The following is a 13,761-nucleotide window of genomic DNA, read 5'->3' on the forward strand; positions in this document are numbered from 1 at the left end:
GCAGGAAGACGCCGCACTTAATTTATGGTATGTGTGTTTTTAAACATATATGCACAAATTTGCAACAGATAATAATTGAGTGTTAGGTCCCTCTTTTATAATAATGTTTGATGTTCCTTTTTTGGATTTGCAAGATCATTTCAGATGGAATTATCTTGGATGCTCTTTTCAAGATATTTGAGTTGGTCAAAAATATTTGGCATCTTGAACTGGCCAATTTCTAATTAATATGAAATATGTAAATAAGCTTTCCCCTGATTGGTAGTTGGTGATATCTTATCTTGGGTGGTCATGTCAGTAATTCACCAAGCAATGAGCGACATTGAGCGGTATGGATACTCTGAGCCTGTATAAGTTTTTGAGGCTGCACATACAGTATATTGGACTTTAGCATGATTAATACGGTAAAACATAGACGTGGGTGAGACTGCATGCTTTGCTATTTTATGCAATGGTACATGAAATTATGAATACAGTTAAGTATTATTGTAAAATACAATATACTGTATTTGTATAGCCTGGCTTGTGTCTTGACTGTTTGAAACCCAAGTGTATTTTTAGTGTCTGAGAATGAATCATCTACGAAATGTGCCCGAACGTAGCACAATTGTGGTTCCAAAATGGCTTGAAATTTCTCCCAAAATAATTTGAAGCCATCTATGCCTCAACTCCTCGGAGGTTGGCAGGTGATGCAAAGTTTTAGCAGGTACGCAGCCGTTCAGCCATTTTTCTTGAGTTGAGGTGGGCGTCTAGCAATCACGAAGTCCGCATGTACTTGAATAATGAGCAGCAGTTGTAGAACATAATGATGTCAAAAAACGAAAACAAATTATTGAAAATAAACTCCGCTTTTTTTGTGATATCTTTTTTCGAAAGAAAGATGCATCTTTGGATAACGGAAAAAAAGCTAGAAAATAAAATGTTTTTATGTAAAAACTGTTGTACTAATCCTTGTTAGCCTAGCTTAGATTTCTATGACATTACCACGTGCTGGTTCCAGGTCATTTCCCCAACAAGGCCATGCCGTCTGCTGGCGTGCTTCCTTGGATCCAGGGCATATTCTGCAATGCCAACAACCCCTGCTTCAGACACCCCACCAGGGGAGAGTCAGCGGGGGTCGTCTCCAACTACAACAATTCCGTGTGAGTGACTTACTTCATTCTTTACTGTCACTGTACGTCATCTTACGTTTTTTGTTGTTGTTGGTACAGATTGTCACGCTTCTACACGGACATCTTGGAGATGTTCAGCGACGCGGAGGTGCACCAGCTGAGACGTCTGTGGCAGGAAATGTCCACCTTCTCTGATTTCATGGACGCGCTACGCAACAACCCAGCTGTCATGTCAGGTACGAAGGGGATAGAGTGACCGCTATCCCCCCTCAAATGCCCTCAAATACTGGCAAAACACTGGTAGCTTAGCTTCCAAATCAGAGTCCCTTGTTTATAAAAAGTTAGTCATTACTGGTTCCAGCTCAGATGGACTCAAATACAGGATACCTGCCACAGAAGATTCAAATCAAAGAGCTTTGTTGACAAATTGGGTTGATACCGACTTCAGCTGAGAGTCCTATCAAACACATGAATATGTAGAAACCTACCTAAATAAAAGCTGCAAAAAAAGATGGATTCAAATGTATGACACTGGTTGGATATGATCCACATCAAATGCCTTTGTTTCTAACAAAGTTTGTCAATATCGGCTCTGAATTTCTCTAAGTCCTATCGAGGACATGGGAACAAAAATAGGAAGTCAGAATTTACCATAATAAAACCAAAGACAGACTCAAATTCACCACACTAGTCACAGTTCCAAATCAAGATGTTCACTAAAAGTTGCTATATACTGTGCTGGTTCCATCTAAAAGTCATAGTGAGGGAATGAAAACAGGAAGTTGGAACCCACCAAAATAAAACCATTAATAGCACAAATAGATGGACTCAAATACACATTGCTCTTCACAAACAATCCAAATCAAAGACCTTTGTTGACAAAAGACAGGTCGATACCGGATCCGGATGAGAGTCCTATCAAGGGAATAAAAACAGGAAAGAAAACCACAGACCAGCTCAAACCACTCACAGAATTCAAATATTTTTGTTGTTGTTGACAAAGACATGTTGATTTTGGCTCCTGCTGAAAGTCTTATCAAAAAGAACAAAAACAGCAGAGCTCTGAAAAACAGGAAGTAGAATTATATGAAAATAAAACCTTCAATAACACAAGCAATGTGTAAATGCATCACACTTAGTCAAAGAAGATTCAAGCTTTTTGTTCACAAAAATTGGTCTACCAGCAGGTCTCTCAGCTCCTGCTGAGAGTCTTATCAAAAGAACAAAAAAAGGAACTGGAAACCTACCAAAGTAAAAATCAATGAAAGCACACATAGATGTACACAAATGCATGACATCAGTCACAGAAGAGTCCAATTAGTCGTTTGTTCGACAAAAGTCGGTCGATACAAAATCTGCCTAAAAATCACAAAACAAGAAGTGGAATTCTTTCAAAGTAATACCACCTATAGCACAAATATATGCACCGAAATTCACCACCACTGCCATAGAATATTTAAATGAAAGTCTTTTTATTGGCAGTTTATGCTTTGAGTTCTCTCAAGGGATCAAAACAAGGACCAAAATACCCAAAATGGCAAAATAAAACGTGGAACAGGACAGATACGTTGTTGTTGTTGTTGGGTTAAGGTCACGGCCTTAAGATCGAGGACATCCTGAAGGACGACGAGCTTCTGACGGCGTTCCTGCTGCGAGACGCCGAGCTCCCTGAGTCTGTTGTCTACCAGCTGACCAATGCTGAGATACGAATAGAACAGGTGAGGCTTGGGCATGCTAATGCTATTGCTAATGCTTTAATTTTTATTTCATTTGATGTATTTTTCATGTTCATTTCCTGCGCCTTGTTTCTCTACAGTTTGCGTCAGGCATCCCAGACCTCCAGCTGAAGGACATAGCGTGCAGCCAGGCGCTGCTGGAGCGCTTCATCATCTTCCCGAGCCGCCGCGGCCTCCATGGAGTCCGCAACGCCATGTGCGGCCTCAGCCAGCAGCGGTTGCAGAAGATCGAGGATTCGCTCTACGCCAACGTGGACTTCTTCAAGATCTTCCGACTGGTGAGAGTTGCATCATGCCGTCGACCCTCATGCGTCCCGACTTAATAGTGTACCTAATAAAGTGCTTGAAAGCACTCAGCAGGTGACTCAGGCTTTATCCGTCTTGCCCCTGTTTCCCTAATGGGTTTAGGCCAGGCCCCGCCCACACGCACTAAGACGTGACCCGCGGCATCTTGTCTTGGCTGACAGATTAAAGCAGTTGTAACTTGTACACCATGCTCATAATCAAATGCTCTTTTCCCAATGAAATGAATGGATGAACCAATAATCCATTCCATCCTCCCTGCCCCAAAAAACATTCTTTTTTTTTAAATAGCACTCACTACTCGTTTACTTTCTAACAATATTGAGTATCAGGATACTGGGCCCCTATTCAAGGTGGGTAGGAAACCGTCCCGGCCCGCAAATAGCGAAAATCCACAGGAAGCTCCAGGATATTTTTGTCTCCCAGGGCTAAAGATGGGCTTGACCGATTATTAAAGGGGCTGAGAAAACAAAATAAATCCATCCATTATCGATACCGCTTATCCTCACAAGGGCCGCGGGCATGCTGGAGCCTATCCCAGCTGTCTTCGTTCAGTAGGCAGGGGACACCCTGAATTGGTTGCCAGCCAATCGCAGGGAACACAGAGACAAACATCCGCACTCACAATCACACCTAGGGGCAATTTAGACAGTCCAATCAACTTACCATGCATGTTTTTGGAATGTGGGAGGAAACCGGAGTACCCGGAGAAAACCCACGCAGGCACGGGGAGAACATTCAAACTCCACACAGGGAGGCCGGAGCCGGGATCAAACCCACGACCTCTGAACTGTGAGGCGGACGTGCTAACCAGTCGACCACTGTCCGTTGGCAAGTCCAACTAAACTTTCGCTAGCTTAGCTGTGTGCGTATCTCGTTGTCGCTATTGAATTTTGCAGTCGGAATCGTTGACGGTAGCCCGTTTAAAATCAGAGGGGGACTGGCCTATAGGTGGGTACCATCCCCCGAAAAAAGGCGAATGACGGACGGACGGACGGGAGGTTACCCACGCTGCAGACAGATGACGAAGAACAGACGCTCAATTTTCAGTAAAACGCCCAGCACAGATTTTCCCATTATTGCCACCCATACAGTCCAAACTAGTGGACAGCTGCAAGTTTCACCCTACAATCTTATGAGGAAAAACTTGCTTGAATGCCCTTTTTTCAAATGAGGAATTAAAAACAGGACTAAAGTCTTTAATGTGCAAGCACAAGAACAATCTAAGGTTAGAAGGAGGCTGAGGTAGGAAAGGAGCTGTCACATAGTCTAAACCTGACACTCTTGGCCAAAAATGAATTGTGGTTCAAAAACCGTTCAGAGATGCCAGAATAAGCATGTTCACAAAAAACATTTATCAGGCAGCCGCAGAAATACGCTACGTTCAGTTCACTTTTGCCCAAAATATGAACGTGTTCCTGAACTTTTGTTCATTAAACTCTTTCAAAGTCAGCACTGCAACCAGAGCAGTCTATGTGTGTGTTGCTACACTTCATGTGTTCAAATATCTGTTGCTTATAGGGTTCCAAAACTGCAACCATCAGTGCTACGTGTTAGCATGTCAACAGCACTTTCCAGTTTCCATTGTATGCTAGTATTAAGCTAGAAGACATTTGTTTAGGCATTTGGTTGCTTTAAATACATGTGTAATTCTCTTTGTTTTATGTTTATTTTGACAGTAAACTTCAGTTGGTAGTGGCATTAAACACCTCTAAGCCTATTTTATTTGTAAAATTGTTCACGTTTTGCCAAAGAATTGCTTCACTGAACAAAACATGGCAATAAAGAAAACTTGTCAAGCTTGTCAGATTTACCATAGAATTGCCAGTTTTTCACAAATCCTGTCAGTATCTTTATTAGCATGACTCTATAGCATTTTTAGTAGTATTTTTATAATTAAATATAGGCCCAACTTTTCGCCCAAGCATTATGAAGCACGCTGACCCCTACGTGCCTCGTTGCAAGTTTCCACCTTCCTCCAATGATTCTTCATCAGCCTCACTTCCTCTTCCTCCTTCCAACCCCCCGTTTGCTTCATTGAGCAGCAGGCGTGAGGAATGTGCCAGGAAGGACGTCTCGTGTGTTTGTCTTGGTGTTTCCTCCTGCGCTTTCCCAACAGCATCACCCTGACTCACTTCCCTTGAACAAGACCAATAAATAGTTGATGATTCAACATGTCCTCTCCCCTCAGTTGCCTCGCGTCATGGACAGCGCCTCTGAGGGGGTTGACCTGCGGCGGTGGGGCCGCGTCCTCAGGGCGACGACAGATAAGATCAGAGAGGTGAATGCACTGCTGTAGCTCCTTTTACTATCCCACCAGCCGCCCACTCCGAGGTCCGGCTGGCTATTTGTAGCCCCTTAGCCCCTCCTGTATCATTAGGGTCAATGCAGTCCTCCGCCATCTCTCTCTCTCTCTCTCTCTCTCTCTCTCTCTCTCTCTCTCTCTCTCTCTATATATATATATATATATATATATATATATATATATACATATATATGTATGTATGTATGATTATATATATATCTGTATATATATATATATATACATATATGTATATATAAATATATGTATATATATATATATATATATATATATATATATATATATATATATATATATATATATATATATATATATATATATATATATATATATATATATATATATATATATATATATATATGTGTGTAAATATATTGTTTTACATTAATGCCCTCTCTGGGAGTGTGTGTGGGTGGGCGTGTGTGTGTTTCGGCACGTTCGATGTGTGTCCTTAGGGAGTGGTGCATATTGAATGAGAGAGGATGGAGGAGGTGGGAGGGCTGTGAGTCGTCGTCATCATCATCATCACCTTAGAACAGATGAGTGAGAAAGAATTGCGGGTGGGTGGGTTAACATTCCACGGAGATGACAAATCATGCTTGGTGGGACCTGTTCGCCTCCATGGTGACAGACAGACGAGCCAAACGTTCCAAACACTTCCTGTTTGACCTCATGTATTCTTCAGAATGAGCGGGTGTCTTCATTAAAAGGCGAGACGGCAGGAAGAAGAGTGGAGTAATAAAATGTCCCAAAAATATATATGATGACAAAATTATAACAAAAAGGTTTGACCACAGAAAAGAAAAATATGAAAAATATTACAAAATTATTTTGAGGAAACAAAAGTATGGTGACAAAAACCTAGAAAATATGCATGCTAACATATACCACAAATATACAGAATTACTGAGTTGATACATAAAATGTAAGGTAGTAAGGTAATGAACGTTTTGTTATAGTTAGTTTGACAACATTAAAGCAAAATTTAAAAACTATTACCTAATTTTTACATTCTTTTTCATTCACTTTACCCTACAAATCTCTTATGTACTTTCAAAATAGTTTTTAAAAATAGCTGTGTCTATTGTTTACTTGGATGTTTTAAAAAGGCCCCCTCAAAAACAATTGAGTGGAAGTCAATTGTTTTCCAACAACTTTTTTATCATATTTTTAAATATTCCTTTAAAATATATTAAAGGGTAGTTACTCTGAACTGCAGTTTGGTGCATAGGCACGAACAACAGTCAGGACCCGTCCACCCACCTAGAGGAGGGAGGCTACCCTCTCATTCATCGGGGTGAACCCCAATGTACAAGGTACTGAATCGGGGGGGCAATAACTATGCTCACTCCTGCTTGACGCCTCTCACCTTGGGCAATTCAATAGTCGAAAAGAGTCCAACCCCTCTCAAAGCCTCAGACAAATTGGCAGAGCTGGACATTCCGCCTATGTGATGAACCGGTCCGTCTATCTGTTATAGGGTTAGGGTTTGAAATGATGGTCGGACCGGCCTATAGGCAATTATTTTCCGGCCGACAGAAAGGCAGATAGACGGACGGCGGAAGGATAACCCGGCTGCAGGTGGAAGGCGATAAACAGACCGGGAAATTTTTGTAAAATGCCCATGTCTGCAAATTGGGATACACAATGCCACGATAAGATGACTGCTCAATTATTATCTATATTTTTCATTTCATTCATCTATTTTAATTTATATTTTTAATTTTCAATCTAAGACCAAACTGTATATCTGTTTTTATGATCGTTTTCCTCCCATCAGCTGATGCAACGTAACAACTCCCGGGCGCTCATCAAAGCAGTCACGTCTCTCTTCCGCGCCGGCGGCCCTGCCTCTTTCTCAGAGCTAACAGCGTCCATGTCCAGCCTCTTCTGTGGCTACCCGGAGGGCGGCGGCGCGCGTGTGCTTTCCTTCAACTGGTATGAGGACAACAACTACAAAGTGTTCCTGGGTGTCAACGGCAGCCGCCCCCGTGATACTTACGTGTATGACCACACTACCAGTGAGTTTAGCCTGCCAACCAAATAACTAACAAACATGTTATTCATTCAGTTATACAAAATAGAAAACACAATAGAAGTCACTCATGTGGAACAATCCAACTAACTAACTAACTAACTAACTAACTAACTAACTAACTAACTAACTAACTAACTAACTAACTAACATGTCCTCATCCATGTGGTTCATCCAATCTAAGATCCAAAATGACTTTATTCATTCAAATTGAGACCCAAACTGTCTTCCCGGTTAAAATTTCAGACACAGAATGATTGGTTAAATGCAATTAACATTCAGAATGTCCACATTGACCGTCCTCCCCTAGTGACTTGAATCATATCTTTGGCGTTTACAGCTGCCTTCTGCAACAGCCTGATGCAGACGCTGGAGTCGAACCCGGTCACGAAAGTAGTGTGGAATTCTGTCAAGCCCCTGCTGATGGGAAAGATCCTGTACACTCCTGACTCCCCTGCCGTACGGAAGATATTAAAAAGCGTAAGGGAGGAGTCCCCGCCCTCCGCCAGCCTGACCTCGCTGACACCCTTCTCCCCTCTCCTCCGACTCTTTAATTATGCTCACAGCTTTTTTTGTTTTTTTTGCATCAGGCGAACACCACCTTCGAGGAGCTGGAGAGGCTGCACAATTTTGGCAAGATGTGGGAAGAGGTGGGACCTCAGCTGTGGGCTTTCTTCCACAACAGCGTGCAGATGAACATGATCAGAGTAAGACTACTCTACTCTCGCACCCATGATCTTGCTCAATGTCTGAATTCCAACTCACAAATTCTATAAAGCCTTTGACCTCTGCCTGTAGCAACAAATGAACTAACTAACTAACTAACTAACTGTGTAGATGGATATTTACATTACCAGCTTGCTACCTACCTAGCAATCTAATTACTTCACTAATTAAATAACCAGTAAGACAGCTAAATAATTACCTAGCTAGGAAGCTAACTAAATAACTCACTGTTGGATAGGGAAGTAACTAACTAGGGGCGCATTCTGAAATACACTCCGAACATGCACTAATTCACTCCGACTGTTCAGAAACTCAGAATGTTGCTAAAATTTGCCGTTCGGTTATCCAGAGCACACCAAAAACAAAGTTCCGTGCACGTACTAGACAATTTCTGAATGCACCCTATGTATCTTTCAAGCTGCCTAACTAGTTCAGTAACCAAATAAACAGTTAGCAAGCTAACTAAGTAGAGTAACTAAGTAAGCAACTCAATACTGTGGACATCCAAGCATTTGGACCAGGAAAAAAAAGCCTTGCAATTCTGTACATTTTTCACATCCAAACACAACAAGGAATATCCCCAAATATCTGGTGGGATATATTGTGGACAATTACAATGATCTAGTTATCATAATGCATTTTTTATTGCTTTTTGTTTTTATTGAGGTAAGCTTCATATATTTGTATATGTCATGGCCACAGGACACAATGGCAAACCCCACAGTGATGAACTTTTTGGACAAGAGCCTGGAGGATGCCAACGTGACCACCAGAGACATCCTTAACTTCCTGTACAGTGGCCTGGAGGAGCGGCGAGAGGCAGGAATGCCCAGCTTTGACTGGAGGAACATTTTTAACGTCACCGACCAAATTATGCACACCATCAACCAGTACGCTGAGGTGAAAATAATGACAACTTGTTAAATTTCAAAGAAAAAATCTGTTCGTTATGAATATGAATGATATCAACTTCTAACTATCTGGATAACAATCTAATCAACTAAATAGTTACATTATGTAAGTAACTACTTAGCTAGCTACTTATGTAGCTACATAGTCCTACCTGCCGAATGAGATAGCTGTCAATAAGTACGCTGTTAGCTTCCAATGTAATTGCATAGCTGATGCTGTGACATCCTTGCCTTCCAGATTGCGAGCTTGTATTTGATCTTCCGACAGAAAATAGCTGATAATCTAACTAACTAACTAACTAACTAACTAACTAACTAACTAACTAACTAACTAACTAACTAACTAACTAACTAACTAACTAACTAACTAACCAAGCCAACTAACTTGATAGTTATCAACCTAACTAGCTAGCTAAGTAACTCATTACTGTAACTACCCAGCTACCTAACTAGCCAAATAACTCATTAACTAACTAGAACGCTAATTATTTAAATTAACTAACTAGGTAGTCAGAGAGGTATACTAACTAATGAACTAACTAACCAACTAACTAACTAACTAACTAGTGACTGACTAAGTATGCTAAGTTACAAGGTAGCTGCCTGACAAACTAAATAGCTGGCTAGCTTGATAGTCTGATTAATTAACTAGCAAATTCAGAAACCAAACACCTACCTAGCTAAGTAATGATGTAAGTCACTAACTAGCTTAAAAGCTAAATAAGTAAGTAGATAGCCCAGAGGAACTAGCTGAGCAACTAACTACTGCACCTACCTTGATATACATAACATTCTAGTTATCTATCAAATTAACTAAGAAAGTGACCTGTAACCTTGTCTTTCCTGATGGCAGTGCATCAGCCTGGACAAGTTTGTGGCCTACACGGACGAGTCACAGATGATCCACCAGGCCTTGCACCTGCTGGAGGAGAACAAGTTTTGGGCCGGGGTGGTCTTCGCTGAAATGTACCCCTGGACAACCAGTGTCCCGCCGCACGTCAAGTACAAGATCCGTATGGACATTGACGCCGTGGAGCGCACAAACAAGGTCAAAGACAGGTCAGTGGGGATGTTCCGAGTTAGATTCCGGGATAAGGGGATGATATCAGAGCAGTCTGATCGGAAGGTGTGATTTTCTGTTGATGCCTTGCCTTCCAGATTGCGAGCTTGTAATTGATTTTCCAACAGAAAATAACCAATATTTTGGAAATTATGAGAGTTATGACTCAGAAAACAAAAAAATTGTCTTCTTTGTTTGCTATGATTGCTTGCACCAGGGGTGGGCAATTCCCGTCCTCGAGGGCCAGTATTCTGCATGTTTTCTATCTCACCCTGCTGCAACCCACCTGATTCAATGATCAGGATCGTTATCCAGCTTCTGCAGAATTTGCTGATTATATGATCATTTGAACCAGGTGTTTTGCAGCAGGGAGAGATGGAAAACGGGCAGGACACCAGCCCTCAAGCACTGGAATTGCCCACCCCTGGTTTAAACCAACGGCATTGCCCTTAAGTGTGATAGAAACAAAATGAAACACCCACAAAAGAAAAGTCTTTGACAAAAATCAAAACTATGTTTTTTTTTCTACTTGTGTGTAAGTAAGTTACCGGTCAGATAACGGGGTAACTTACAAACTAACTACTGTAAGTAACTATGCTAGCTAGATTGCAACAACAAACAACAACAACAAACAAACACACCATACCAAATGAGCGTATAAAGGTTTGTGGTATCTAGTGTCCTCTCTATGTCTCCAGGTACTGGGACCCGGGCCCTAGGGCAGACCCAGTGGAGGACCAGAGGTACATCTGGGGTGGCTTCGCCTACCTGCAGGACATGATCGAACACGGCATCATTAAAGTGCACACGGGCCACGACTGGCCACTAGGAGTCTATGTGCAGCAGATGCCCTACCCCTGCTATGTGGATGACCTGTGAGTGAGCACTGCTAGTTAGATATGTAGAGACAACATAGCTAACTAAGTAAGATCAGTGATCAGTATCTAGCTCAGTAAATCAGTAAAAGTAAATCATTAGCTAACTAGCTAGCGACATAACTAAGTAAGTAACAAACTGTCAAACTACCTTAGTACGTAAGTAGGTAACTAGTAAAAAAACATCTAACCAAGACTGTGTCTAGATAGCAAAGTAAGTCTCTAGTTAACCTGCTAGTTAGCTAAGTAGTTACCTATATAAGTACCGTAACTAGCTAATTACGCAAGTAAGTAAGTAAGGTCCTATCCATCTAAGCAAGCAAGTAGATAATTAGCTAACTAACTATTGAGTAAATAAAACAAGTAGAGTAAGTAAACTGTCCATTTGGGTAACTAAGTTGGTAAACAATTATGTACCTATCCAGACTAACTAACTAACTAACTAACTAATGGAGTATTTAAATAGTTAATTAGTAATCTTTTTTACAAGTTCTTTGTTAACGGAGCGTAACCTCTTCTTGGCCGACCGTCAGCTTCATGATCACGCTGAACCGCTGCTTCCCGATGTTCATGGTGCTGGCATGGATTTACTCAGTGTCCATGACAGTGAAGAGCATTGTATTGGAGAAGGAGATGCGCCTCAAGGAGACCCTCAAGGCCATGGGTGTGGCCAACGGCGTCCTCTGGTGCACCTGGTTCATCGACAGCTTTGTCACCATGGCGGCCAGCACGGTGCTGCTCAGCTCCATCATTGTGGTGAGTTAGTAGGTTAACTAATCTAACTGACTAAGTAGTTTAGGAAGCATGAATGTAATTAGATAGGTACCTAACGAATTAACTAACTAGATAGCTACTTATTTACCGAACAAACTAACTACTTTGTAAGTACCGAGACAGCTAAATATTGAAGTAAATAAAGTGCTGTCAATTATATAGCAAACTAAGTAAATACTTGACTACGTACCTGGTGGCAGGGGCGGAGCCATGGGTGAGCCTGGGTGTGCACAGGCCCACCCAGATTGACAGACTGCCCACCCAATGAGATTCATGAAAAAATATATTAAAATATTAAGAATGGCATAATTGTGGTTGTCTAACGAAGATCTGAACTTCATATTATTCGGTTTGTAATTTTATTTGAATATACGATGTGTCGGGATAGGGGATTGTGCGAAGTGAGAGAAATTCAGGCCCATCCTTTTTTTCCAGGCCCACCCATTATCCACGTTCTGTCTTCGCCCCTGCCTAGTGGTAATCTAAGTAACTGCCTAGACAACTTACTAGCTAACTAACTGTCTAACTAACAAGACAGCCAAGTAAGTGAGGAAAAAAATGGACTTATTGACTTACCTGTCTACCTACCCCACGAACAAACTAATGAACTACCTAGCTAACAGACCAACTAGAGAGCTAATTAAGGAAATAAATATTTAGATACCTGAACAGCTAACGAACAAATTCACTAAGCAACTTACCGGTAATAACACAATAGCTAAGATATAAATATGTATGTAACTACCTAGCTAAATAACTAACTCATACCATATGACCTACTTCCAGGGTGGCAAGGTGCTGAACTACAGTGACCCGTTGCTGGTGTACCTTTTCCTGCTAACGTTCACGGTGGCCACCATCATGCAGTGCTTCCTCATGAGCGTCTTTTTCAGCAAGGCCAACCTGGCGGCAGCGTGTAGCGGTGTGCTCTACTTCACCCTCTACCTGCCCCACGTGCTTTGCTTCGCCTGGCAGGACCGCCTCACCACCAACATGAAGATGGCCGCCGTACGTAGACCAAATAACATCTTTTGAGTGATGTCACATGATGAAGATGTTGCCCATTTTCCCTCCAGAGCCTGCTGTCTCCGGTGGCGTTTGGCTTTGGGACAGAGTACCTGTCGCGCTACGAGGAGCAGGGCATGGGCCTGCAGTGGGACAATATCCGGACCAGCCCGCTGGAGAAGGACACGTACTCTTTCCTCACCTCCATCATTATGATGGCGCTGGATGCCGCATTGTATGGTATCCTTGCCTGGTACCTCGACAACATCTTTCCAGGTGAGACCTTGGAACCAAGGTGCTTTTAAAATAGTTAAATTTCTTATGACTTCATACCCTTGTTGGGAGTTTTGCAAATGTGCCCCTTGGTTTAAAACCCTCAGTAGATTGCAGTTTTGTAAGATTAACAACTAGCTCAATAAGTAACTATGTACCAAGCTGAGTAAGTAAATAAGTACGTAGCAAGCTGCGTAACTAAGTAGGTAAGTAACAAGCCAGCCAATTAAACAAGTGAGTAGTTAACTCACAAATTACTTGACTAAGTAGGTAACTAGCAAGCTACATAAGTACATAATTAATAATTATAGCTATCTTGCTAAGTGAGTAAACTGTAACTATCTACCTAGCTAAGTAAGTAAGAAATTAGCTAGATAGCTACCTAGTCAATAACTATGTAATTATCACATCTAGTTACCTGAATTACTATGAAACTAGCAAGCTACCTAAGGAAGTACACAGGCAAATAACTTACCTAGTAAGCAGGTAACTCACTACCTAATTAAGTTAGCTTAAGTAATCACCTAAGTAAGTAATAAGCAAGCAACCTAAGTAATTAGGTAACTGGCTAGGAAGTAACTTTCTCGGTAGCTAAGTAAGTAAATAGCTAGCTACGTACCTACATAGA

General features: G+C 41.6%; 1 protein-coding gene across 3 annotated transcripts in view; it reads left to right on the forward strand.

The window, feature by feature from the left end:
* Positions 1-13,761, forward strand: part of LOC147140803 (retinal-specific phospholipid-transporting ATPase ABCA4-like) — a 33,601-nt gene that overhangs the window by 2,584 nt on the left and 17,256 nt on the right. For 2 of the 3 annotated variants that reach the window (XM_086042541.1, XM_086042542.1), the window contains exons 4-17: positions 1,001-1,142; positions 1,212-1,348; positions 2,703-2,830; positions 2,929-3,126; positions 5,343-5,432; positions 7,255-7,495; positions 7,850-7,989; positions 8,100-8,216; positions 8,938-9,135; positions 10,000-10,205; positions 10,905-11,081; positions 11,615-11,837; positions 12,642-12,863; positions 12,932-13,136. In XM_086042541.1, the coding sequence (XP_085898667.1) occupies positions 1,001-1,142; positions 1,212-1,348; positions 2,703-2,830; positions 2,929-3,126; positions 5,343-5,432; positions 7,255-7,495; positions 7,850-7,989; positions 8,100-8,216; positions 8,938-9,135; positions 10,000-10,205; positions 10,905-11,081; positions 11,615-11,837; positions 12,642-12,863; positions 12,932-13,136 (2,424 nt within the window). The remainder of the gene's footprint in view (positions 1-1,000; positions 1,143-1,211; positions 1,349-2,702; positions 2,831-2,928; positions 3,127-5,342; positions 5,433-7,254; positions 7,496-7,849; positions 7,990-8,099; positions 8,217-8,937; positions 9,136-9,999; positions 10,206-10,904; positions 11,082-11,614; positions 11,838-12,641; positions 12,864-12,931; positions 13,137-13,761) is intronic. The other variant, XM_086042543.1, reaches the window with a different exon arrangement.

This window comes from Filicampus tigris, chromosome 10 (genome assembly GCF_054856515.1).
Source record: "Filicampus tigris isolate MCC_2025a chromosome 10, RoL_Ftig_1.0, whole genome shotgun sequence".
Lineage (NCBI taxonomy): Eukaryota > Metazoa > Chordata > Actinopteri > Syngnathiformes > Syngnathidae > Filicampus > Filicampus tigris.